The 12,629-nt window shown below is 31.9% G+C and overlaps 1 protein-coding gene across 1 annotated transcript in view; it reads right to left on the minus strand.

Annotated features, from left to right (window-relative positions):
- The window catches only part of LOC111633480 (mediator of RNA polymerase II transcription subunit 25-like), a 54,352-nt gene that overhangs the window by 28,832 nt on the left and 12,891 nt on the right, over positions 1-12,629 (minus strand). The window contains exons 4-5 of the mRNA XM_023378061.1: positions 10,338-10,436; positions 10,130-10,250 (exon numbers count right to left, since the gene is read on the minus strand). Of these exons, the coding sequence (XP_023233829.1) occupies positions 10,130-10,250; positions 10,338-10,436 (220 nt within the window). The remainder of the gene's footprint in view (positions 1-10,129; positions 10,251-10,337; positions 10,437-12,629) is intronic.

The raw sequence follows: 12,629 nt of genomic DNA on the forward strand, positions 1-12,629 counted from the left end.
GTGTATAATGTTTATAATTTATATAATCTGTATACAGCGAGTGATTGGTTAATGAACAGTTCAGACTGTGAACAAATCAGACAATGAACACTTTTGCAAAAGATCTTTTATTGCCGCCTTTACATAGGGACCCATTTTTTGTATTTACAGATGCAGCAGCATATAATTTGTGTATAATGTTTATAATTTATATAATCTGTATACAGCGAGTGATTGGTTAATGAACAGTTCAGACTGTGAACAAATCAGACAATGAACACTTTTGCAAAAGATTTTTATGTTCAGACAACAAACACATATTTGGATAACTAACACATGACAGAACAAACACTAGGAGCAACACTGTGTTTAAGATTGTAAAACCATATTTTAATGACATCTATTCATGGTTTATGGAATGAGACTTTCATAGTTGTATACATAACCTTTTTTGTAGTAGTTGATTTCCATTCGCTGAATTTTTTAAGTGTTTTTCTGAACTTTTTATTTTAAAAAACCAATAATATTATGGGGCCTAAAAAAAGTGGTGTGTCAAGAACTGTGTTCATTATAGAAACTAAGCAAGAGATAATAGCCAAGAAAGCCAAACAAGAGTGGACAGAAGATGTCTGACATTACAATATGTATACAGTAGATACAATCTTAGCTAAAAAAGCCATAATCTAAAAGACTCAAGCAGATAAAGGAGTAACAAAAATCACATCCAAGAAAAAAAGATGGTGCCATCCATGAAAAAATGGAGAGATTGCTTTTTCAGTAAGACCTTGTTTAGTGCTACTTCGATTAACACTGATTTGATATAAAGTGGTCTGCTTGAAGCCTTAAAAAAAGCTCAAAATTTACGCTAATTCAAATTATTGCAACATTTCACTGATTTGTATATAATATGATTATTCCTGAACACAAACCAATCTGCAAATAGTGGCAATTCGTCATAGTGCTTTACTTTCCTTAAATCTATGTTTATTTAGTGCAATTTTGGAAAAAATATATCATGATGGATACCATAGGAAATATTGACTTCACTTGGCAAGAATTAACTGATGAATGCATGAACGAAGTGTGGAAGAAAGTATGGCTGGAAGTATCCAAGAATTCTCAACAAGAGGAGAGCTATCGTTGATGAAATTGTCAACCTAATCAATAAAGCAAGACTAGGAGATGTAGACAAGCAGGATTCTGAGAAGTTAGTGCAGGTTTCTGAAGTGAGACTTACCAATGTGAGATCTGAATAGCCCCGGGTCTAAAATAGTAATTTTATTAATAATGTTAATATTTTGTTATAAAATATTCTGTCGTTTGGGTGAGAAAAATAACGTTTTAGAGTGGGAAAAATAGATAACAGATGTTACTTCCTTCTAGGAAAGTTAGAACATCCTCTGTTTTTCCCTTATCTGCAAAAACTCTCGCTTTGATGGGAAATGTTCCCATATCAAATATCCCCCCTTTCCGTCCGTTCCCACGGAAGAATCTTTGCATGATGATTGGTCGCCGATCGTCAGATATAGAGGAAATTTATCAGAATTCCGGGAGTTCATCGACAGACCTGGAAGAGTCAGGACTCCACACAGATTTCTCCTGATAGCCAACGCCCTTAGACGAGTCACCTAGAATAAATCCCGAGTTAGCGCTGAGAAAATATACTTTGATTTTGTGCACATATCGATCTCCCATGTTAAAGAAGTAAAAGAACTTCATAAACGAAGTGCCTTTGCCTACCGATGAAGAAGACGAACGACAACTAAAACAGGTTGTATGTTTACTAACGATTTTGTAAGCTCTCTCTCTCAATCGTATATCGGTTAAATATATGTCCATATATCTCTCGACTTATAGATTGAAATTTGCATTAATTATCTCTCATTTATATAATATTTTGTATTAGTTTTAATTATTTATGGTTTATTAAATTTATTCTTGTTTATTTGTTAAAGAATGTCTCTCATCCTACCTTTGAATCAAATCTATAAAATAATCACACGCGTGTTTGTCTGCGGATCGATTAATTGACAAACTGGTGTCGGGACCCTGACATAAAGGAAGGCGATATCGCCATCACCAACCTCCACCTTAAAATTCGGCTTAACCAAAGACCCTCTGCCACTCGATTTCCCTAAGATTGGAAAAGGCCGTTCTTGTAGACGACAGAGAACTAGTCCTACCGACTAGCTGCCTAGTAAGTGACACAGGTGTAACAACCTACCCTGTACCCCAGGCCGGATATCACACCGACGACAACCTTTAAGAACTGGCAGAACAAGGAATTCATGTGAGCTGGAAAATAGTGATTCTGAAAATGAAGAACTCAAAGAATTTCTCTACAGATTTACTTAGTAAAAGTTTGGTAACGATAACCAAAATCGTTGATCAAATTGTAGAAATGACACAGATTTTGAAAAGAGTGCAAAAGCAAGACAAGTCATTTTCAATGTAATCTCCTTATACTGACATTTGCTTAAGGAAAGAAAATGAAAGAGACAAATGAAACTACATGACTTTATTGCAATAATCAAGAATTTCAGAAGAGCCAGGATCTTCATCATAAAAAATGAACTTTACATTTCTGTATGCATATGTTTGTGTGTTATTTAACATATATTATTATCCAAATTAATATAAAAAAATAAAATCTGTTTATTTTTGGTCACATGTTCCCCTTTCCCTATTTACTATGGGTTAAAATGACCTCATTTAATGCTGTTTCATTTAGTGCTTTGTCATCTAGGAATGCATCCTAAGCACTAAACAATGTCTTACTGTAGTTTGTTATTACATATAAATATAGTAAGAAAGTATATAATTTTTTATTTATTTTTTGGGATCTCCAGAACAAATTAATCAAATTTCCACAAAAATCTATGGTAAATTGTTAATTGATTAATGAACAATTCGGATAGCAAAAATGGTCTTGGAACAGATTATGTTCATTAACCGATCACCTACTGTATTAGTAGTTTTCACAAGAACATTTTCATGATAATTTTGAGAAAATTCTATCAGTACCAATATTTAAAAACATTATGAGTCAAACTCAAATAAAATAACATCTCAAATTTCAGTAAATTTGATTTTTAGTCTTTCCAAATTATTTTATACTATACTGAGTTAACAATATAAACAGTATCTATAAGTCTATAAAAATAATTTCAAAGTAATCTTTAACAAATTTATCTTTATTTTTTCTTGATGATATAGTGCAGGGGTCAGCAAACTATGGCTTGCAGGCGAGATCTGGCTTGCAAGGTCAGTTTTATCTGGCCTGCTGCCGCACTGTGCCACAAATGAGCTAAAATATAATTATTTATATGGAAATATCACAGATTGTAGGTAAACTTACTATGTATAAAAAATTAAAATAAATGTAAGTAAAAATGCCAAAATTGGTCCAATCTGATTTTTGCATTTCACAGTAATATAATTTTTAGGAAAATCAGCGAAATGAAAAGTTTAGCAACTTTTTGCAACTTTGGATATCAGGGCGCTTTTTGTATAAGCACCTGCAATAAAGTTTCTAAGAAAAGTGATTCTGAACTTTCTGCAGCCATAGTATTTGCATATTGGTAAATAAATATCTTGGTTTTCTTTATTTTTTGTGTTTTCAGTATACTACATTGAATTATATGGCCCACTCGATTAGGGGGTAGGACAGTTAGGACGTGGTGAACAGCTGCTGTGTTTTCGGTCGCCGAATCAGTGTTCTACCTGCTTAATCGTGAGTTTTGTGTATATATTTTTATTGTTAGTGTCGAATGGTTTATTTTAATATTTCATTTGTCAAAATCAGTGCGTAATTAACAAAGTTACAGCTATTTCTCTACTGCGTCCACGTGGTCCACTTTGTGGTCCGTTTATGGCACCTACCTTACGTTCTGTTCGTGATAACGATTTTTCGTTTACTCTGTTGTGTACAGCTTATTTTCCCGAGTTGGACGATATATTACTTTATTATTTCCGCTTTTATAAGGGGTTATTTTATTTTATTTTCTTTGTCGTCGCTTCTGGTCCAATTTTAAAACATTCTTCCAGTGGACTCGCTTTGTTTCTGGCCACCATTTTCGGGTGGTTGTGAGAGGGCATGGTCAAGCCCCCAAATGTTCCAGCTACGCTGTCCTTAACGTGCATATTCGCCGGAAACTCCTCTCAGCCCAGCGTATGGCAGCTACTGTAGCAACCAAAGCCTATCGAACTGCACCAACAAATGCCCTTCTTGTCATCACAGGACTCCCCCCTATTCAGCACGTCATCCTGAGCAGGTATATCAAAAACCTTCTCATAAAGCTCAACACTATGACTATCAGGGCAATCAATGAACTTAAGCTCCTGGAGGCCACCCACTCCATTGTCAAAGACATTAAGGACTACGGGATCGACAAAACGGTCTAAACTGACACACCCACCCAGCTGCCATTAAGAGCTGCAATATCTACTTCAACCATCCCTTCCTACTAAGGGAGTCAACTTTTATACTGACGGCTCCAAAACTGACAACACGGTTGGCGCTGCTGTCTACCTCGACAACCCCAACAAGAAGCACTACTGGAAATCAGTAGCCTCTCTCAACAATCACTGCACCATCAATCAGGCTGTCGTTAACCATCCTGCAGATCTGAAATACATCAAACCAACATTCAGCATTTTAAACGAACCACCATCAACATCTTAAGTGACAGCTGCACAGCTCTCCACCAATTGAACAAAGGCAATCGCCAACTCCCATCATCAACAACTGCCTCCAGATCATAGGAGAAATTGGTCAGGTGGCTTCTATCAACCTAAACTGGATAAAGGGACACACTGGGATTTATGGCAATGAGAAAGCTGATGCTCTCGCCAAGAAAGCCCATACAATCACAAGTAACTGCAGTTACGCTGCCATCCCCCTCCCTGTCATCGAAAGCAAACTTAACGCCATCATTATGGATAACTGGCAAAAGGAATGGGACGCCAGTACCACCGGGTGTCTAACTCACCAATTCCTGCCCAACATCAGCAAAAGGAGGACTGTACATATCATGTAATTTATTATGTATATTTATGTTGTAGCTCTTACGTATACATTTTTTTTGTACTCACTGCTGTCTGGCGCACATCAATGTATTTCAGTCAATTCTTTTTCTGTATTATGTTTTATTATGATTTCAATAATTGTGTTGCAGGCACCATGTACTCTCACCTGTCTCCCCCACTTTGTCCCTCTTTCATCCCTTATCCTTCATCTCTCTCACTCCCATTTCACCAACTTTTCTCCTCCAACCTCCAGGTCATACCTATGAGTGAAACCTGGAGGCACCCCCCTCTTTCAATTAAAATAAAATAAAATATATGGCCTGCTCAAAAACTCAAAATTATTAAAACTCTACAAAATTTATTTAATGTCTTTAGTCATTTATATTATAGCTATATTTTATATCTTGTTATAACTAAGAATTAGAGATAGGCAAATATCACTTTTCTTGAATTTAAATTTTTTGAATATCTAGAATACTTAATAATTTTATTTAATATTTATTTTTTAACTCATTTTATTTATTTCCATATATTAATAAATGAATAAAGTAAAACAAAGTAAAAGAAAAACAAATTCACTAAATTCTAAAAAATAAAACTTCAAACATTTTATTTTGACTTTAAGTTTTACAGTACCTTCTATTTAGTATTGTTATCTTAACTCCAATATTAATCAATGATTGTTTTCATTTTTACCAACTGTAGATTTTTATTCATGAAAAGAAGCATTCAAACACATTTTGGGTCTAATCTGCTTCTTATCTTGTGACAAATTAAACCAGAGATAATAAAGACAGGTTGCCATATTGGGGTTCCTTAAAATAGGAACTTTTCAAGTCAACAGGAAATAAAAAAGAAAATTTTATATTCTCAAAGGGGAATTAAGGAATGTATAATTTTTTATTTAACACTAATTTAAACTATTATTAAAAATTATTTTTGAACTTTTCATCACATCTCATGCATGTAACAGAAAAATCACACCTTTCTCCCATTTTCCAGTAATAACTGTTTAATGAACAAATGTACTTGGCCACATTCAGGGACCTGCATCAGGTTATACAAAATCAAACATCTATAGTGAGTTTTTCACTTTAGATGTTGCTGTAGACATTTAATTTTGTATACAGGAGGAGAGGAAGGTGTGATTTTTGTTATATTTCAATTCTAACTTACACATTCAATATGCATCTCATATTATTAGCTGACCTAAATAAAGAAAATTCCAATTAAGCTTGTTAAAATAGGTATAGTTCTATCAGGATGCTATTGTATGATTTTATAACATCATCCTGATATAACTAAAGATATAAAAATGTAAGAAATATGATCAATTTGACTTTGCCTTTAGTCCCACATTTCTTAATTCTCATTTATCATGCATATTTATTTGCTTTTTTATAAAGCAAAAATTTTTGTTTTATTGCAATAAAAAAATTTTTAACCAAAAGATTATTATTAAAATGTTCAGATATGGTTAGTATTTCAAAAATTTTAATAATTGTTAAATTTTTTGTTTTCAGTATTAGCAATTATTGCAAATTTTTAAAATTAGGACTAACTTCTAAATAATAATTCTCTTGTTAAATTAAATCAATTAAAATTGTTTCATTGATTATTTAACATAAACATGCATAACTTTATAATTTAATAAAAATCTTTATAGAAAAGTTTTAAGCCTGCTGCAAACATTGCTTTTGACATGACATCAGAGGCAATTTTTATGGTCACAGGATGGTTTTCCTTTGATGATTAAACAATGCCACTGTTTCTGATATCACTCATGACATAGTTCTACAGAACCAATGAACATTTCATCTATCTCTATATGAATTACTGATCTGTAATTTGTTTTTTAAAATGATAATGACCTATGATGACAATTTGCACCAGCAAATGGAGGAAGCCAAAGCTAATTGATGTTTAACTTCAGCTGCTTCCATTTGTTGTCTATTTTATAGAAATTTAATAAATAAACAGGAATGAAATCAGGAACTTGATAGATGTATAAATTTCAAAAAAATCAATGAATTTATACAATGGGTGATCGGTTAACGAACAAATCAGATAATAAACACTTTCGTGAAAGATTTTAATGATCAAACAACGAACACATGTTTGGATAACGAACACTTCACTGAATAAACACAAGAAGAAGTGACGTAAAATAACGAATACTGATTGGTTTTCCTTGGTCTTCAGGCAACAATTCAAAACTTTTCAGAGTGCTGGAGATGTCGACATCGACGTTCTACCCAGTATCTACTGATTGGATAGTATTCCCCGAACTTTGAAACTCTCCCTTGTAATTCCAGCCTTTTGTATTTCTGACAGAAACAATTCTTTTATGTTTTCTTCTGAAAATGTGGATTTATGCCAAAATCTGCTATTAATTAATTTAAAATTCTTTTGAAGAAGTGGGAGGATGTCAGAACAATGGTCTTAAAATAGCATCCAAACCAGGGTGTGGTTAATAGTCCTAGGGATCTCTACAATTACAATGCTATTAATTACTTCTGAAAAATCATGAAGAAGACAGAAAAGCAATCGACATTGAACAGATTCTTTAACCCCCACAAACAGAAAAAACATGACTAATAAAAATGCAAGACCGTGTATATGTTACAGTCAAAACCCGTTTTTAGTTAGAACGCGTTTTAACTAGTTGAAACTAGTTTATACTGAATGTCTTTGTTAAAACCCGTTTTGTCTAGTTGAAACTAGTTTATACTGAATGTCTTTGTTAAAACCCGTTTTGTCTAGTTAAAACTAGTTTTAACTCAAATTCATTTTTGACTAGCAGTAAATTCTAGTTTTAACTAGACAAAACGGGTTTTAACAAAGACATCCAGTATAAACTAGTTTTAACTAGTTAAAACGCATCCTAACTAAAAACTGGTTTGACTGCAACGCATAGAGTGATTCGGGGTAAGATGGTAAGCGGGGGAAGATGCCTAATTTTTGATATTTTCAAACGGTGACGTCACATATTGTCATGTATTTGTATGATGAATCGTTGGGCCAATATTGAGTGCGGAAAGCTGTAGTTGGCTACCGTTACTTCATTTTCTACATCCGAGAAGAATAAAAGCTAGATAAGAACGAAGTTTTTGTTGTGAAATGTTTCTAGAATAATTTTAAACTAAAAGTTAAAATGGAATTTATTAAAAATTGCTAAAAACAATTAATGTGTGATGTAGTTAAGGTTCTAAAGTTTCCATTGTCAGCTACCGCCGATCCCGATCGGACATGCTGGAGCACGTGACTCTACTAGGCATCTTACCCCAACAAATGGAAAATATGCCACATTTTTCTTGGGGTAACGTGCCTATTTTTTGTTAATTGATTTCCAATATGCCTATTTTTAATAAACTTTTGTTTTCTCGTTTTATTGCAGGATATGCATAGAAATTATATAAGGACTTCTCAAAAAAGTTTTTGGACTGAAAAAAGCTTTCAGCTAGCTATAGAACACGTTAGAACGGGCGGAAACTTAACAATACTTATACTGTGCTGTTATACTTACTATGAAGTACTTTGTACTACATATGCAATAAATTAAATTTGGTTAAGAAATTCAAAAATTAATTTTAAGCAATTATATTTGTTATCTTACCCTAATGGCATTTGGCATCTCACCCAGATACTTGGGGTGAGATGCTTAAAATGCCAGACAGTGAAAAAGTCGTCATTGCAAACACAGTATAGAATTTTTTAAAATAAACTCCAAACTTTTATTTGAAAGACATACTCCAGAATATGATATTTTCATTAGAGGGCTCCTAAACTCAAATTAGCGCTGTAATTTTCTTCATAAGCAAAATGTTAGGCATCTTCCGCCGAATCACTACACACAACTTTATTTCCCCCAAACATATTTATGTAGCTAAAATTAGTTTTAACTAATGTTAAAAGTTAAAACTAGTTTTATCTAAAGTCAAAACATGTACAGCAGTAAATTAACTAGACAAAACCGGTTTTGTCTAGTTAAAACTAGAATTTACTGTAGTCAAAAATGAATTTGAGTTAAAACTAGTTTTAACTAGACAAAACGGGTTTTAACAAAGACATTCAGTATAAACTAGTTTCGACTAGACAAAACGGGTTTTAACAAAGACATTCAGTATAAACTAGTTTCAACTAGTTAAAATGCGTTATAACTAAAAACGGGTTTTGACTGTAACATATATATTTATTTTTATTATTACATATGAATAAACGTAGTAAGAAAGTATATATTTTTTATTTTTTTGAGGTCTCCAGAATAAATTAATCAAATTCCCATAGAAACCTATGGTAAATCGATAATCAGTTAATAAACAATTTGGATAGCGAACAAAGTTTTGGAACGAATTATGTTCATTAACCATCACCCACTGTATTCTTACTTCTATAAAAATCTATCAAACAGCTTTATTTCATAATCCCAGTATAGCAAAGACATGACCAAAATGTAAAGCACAAATGTGCATCTTCTTTGTGGCTTATGGTGCATGCTTCTTTCTTGCAAACTTTTAACTATGCACAAGTGTCGCTGATCATCATCTGAAAAATGAAACTTCTTGAACCCAAGAGGCATCAAATGTACTACCTACTTTCGATTGAAAGGAATGATGTAGAGTGACATTGAGTTTATGACCAGGCAATAATCAAATGAATTTCATTCGTCATCACCTTCAACTAGTTTGCTTCAATAAAATAAAATACCTTAATTTTGGGAAGTTTTGCAGACACTGGGGATTGATTCTATTTATCTGGCAATCTGACTGAAAAGGCACTGTCTGTACATATGATGTATTCATAGTATTTTAATATTTTTATCAAAGGGATAATTGAGTATTTGCAGATAGTATTTGCCTGTCTCTACTAAGAATACAATACAGTAAATATATTTCAAGATTTATTCACTGTACTAAAATTTCTATAATAATCAGCTTTTTATGTTCAATGACTAAATCATATTTTATTGTAGATATAATTTCATTTCATTGATATTCATTATAACAAAATTTCACTACTTAAGTTATAATGTTTGAAAACGTATGTAAAATTTTTCATCTGAATTTAGTAATTTTATAAAATCAAGACACAAATTATTGAATGCATTATCCTATAAACTTACTTCTGCCATCAAAGCTGCTATTTGTTCTGCCATTATACCAGAATAAGCAGGACTCTCAAGAGTAGGTAAAGGATAAGGAGGGGAGTTACAAATAAGAATGCAATGCTTTTGAGAGACAATGCTGAAAATAAAAATAAAAATTTTTAATCTATTTTTATTGTAATTATTTTATTTAATCTATTTAAAATTTATTATTTTCTTCACAAACCCAGGATCTCGATGAGCGATAAAATCATCAAATACTTGAAGTGCTGTACTAAGTCCTTCAGCAATATGACTACAAGCTTCTCCACTCCCACCAATAAATCTAGAAAAAAATTTTTTAAGTAAAACATGATAAAGAAACATATAAATTAAAAACAAAAATCCTTTCTCGTAAACATTTCTTCTTTATCTTTTATATTTAAAATATTAATATTTACTCCTTTCTAAACTATTTGAAATACTGTTTAGTATGTTAAATTTAGATCTTAACTTTCAAAAGTATTGAAATCTCACTGTAGTCACATTATAGGTTATATTGTAGGCTATATTTAGGTAGACTAAATGGAAATTAATGATTAAAAGAATTTGTCTAAAATAGAGTCACCATAAAATTTACACAGTGGTACCTCATACTTTGAACAACTATAACTTCAATTGTTCCAGAGTTCAAAAGCTAAATTCAACAAGAATTTTCCTCCAGAGTTCAAACAATGGCTCTAAGTTTGAAATGGGCATGCTATGTAAACCCAATCTGCTGTGCACCCAAGTCATCTCTCACTTTTACATTACACTTGTGTATTTCCAGTGCTTTTTATTGCTTTATTTTTGGTGTGTTTGATTATAATTATATTATTCATTAATTTTTAAATTCCTTCCTGCAATTTTCTTTGTCAACAGCTTTTGGGCACTTCACACATCTTGTATCTTTTAGTTCAAAAATTTCTGAACAGGACTTTTTAAACCACATTTGACATGTTTAAAGTTTAGGAGATGTTCCCATATACATTGTGAACTTTTTGACTGTTCTATGGCATTTGTCCTTTCAGAAACTCAAAGAATAATATGCCTGATATGCTTTTTATCTGAAGATATTTAAACTTGGAAAAAAAAAAAAAAATACAACAGTTTGAAATCTTAAACTGTTGGATTTTTGGGTTTATTTTTTTCTTTTGCAGTTTTTATGAAAACATCCAGTTAAGTGAAGACCTAACTGGATGTGAAAGTAGTAACGAACATTTCAACTTAATTTTATTCAAACAAAATGTGAAGTGAAATGTTTAAAATAATTTTATAAACAAATAGTGCAATCTCACATTAGCAATAATGTGTTAAATTTCACAACTGTTATAATTAAATCATGCCTCTATGTTAAGTAATGACAATTGTTAAAAAATATGCAAAACTTTCTGTTCAACCCAATATAACCTTTATTTACTAGGACATTGCATAACTTTATCCTATGGATAAAATTGAGGTAAAGTCTGAAAAAAAAAAAAAAAAAAAAAATTCCTGTACTTGTTAATCACAGAATAGGCAATCCTAGTACCTGACAAATGCAGATAGGTTAATTTTACTCTTTCTGCCACTCTTTGTATTCCTGTACTTGCAAGCCATGTGAAAAAAACAATCCTTGCACTAGCCAGGTACAGAGAGGCAATCCAGAAACAAAGCAATCGATGGCAATTGCTTTGTTCTTGTGTTTTGTTCATTTTTTGCGCCTATTTTCCATTAGGCACATGCAATGCTGTTTTTATTTTTTATCCCTAGGGTTAATTCCATTAGGTATGCTCAGTCACATCAGAGAGCATGAACATTTTCATTTTAATACCTCTGTATATCAAAAACAATATTAACTCCTACATTTTACATTTAAATGGACCCTCATTACATTTTTGGACTCCTTACAGCAAATTTTAAAAAAATGGGAAGTTTTATCAAACTCAGCCCATTAAATTTTGAAAACAAACTCAATTCTACAGTCCATAGAATACTGCATTCCATACATGCTAACAACCATAGAACATCACACAACAAAGTCATGAAATATTGCTTTGTCCCATGCATTCTTGAAACAAACTTATATTTTGAAAACAAAGTCATAAATGTCCATTTTTATTACATTTTTGGATTACTCATTGCAATTAATGAAAAATGGCAAAGTTTAATCAAAATTGATCAAACAGATTTTGAGAATGAATATAATTCTGTAAGCCACATAAAAGAGGCTTTGCTAACACTCTGTCTCAATTAACCATTGCATCCAAGTGTATATAGAAACAATAAAGCCTACGAAGAAGGTTGTATTGAAAATTGAGGAGAAATAAAAACTTATAACAAAGCACGAAGGCAGTAAATGTATGGCAGATCTGGTAGCCAAGTTTAAGATGATGAAATTGATGATGTATGACCAGCAAATGCAACTTTTATTAAAAAGTATTTATGTATTTTATTTATTGTATTCATGTTTTAATTTATTATTAGAACATTTAATTGTTATTTTTACCTTAAATTATGT

Source organism: Centruroides sculpturatus, unplaced genomic scaffold (assembly GCF_000671375.1).
Source record: "Centruroides sculpturatus isolate CEXI.00-Female unplaced genomic scaffold, Cexi_2.0 scaffold618, whole genome shotgun sequence".
In the NCBI taxonomy this organism is placed as follows: domain Eukaryota; kingdom Metazoa; phylum Arthropoda; class Arachnida; order Scorpiones; family Buthidae; genus Centruroides; species Centruroides sculpturatus.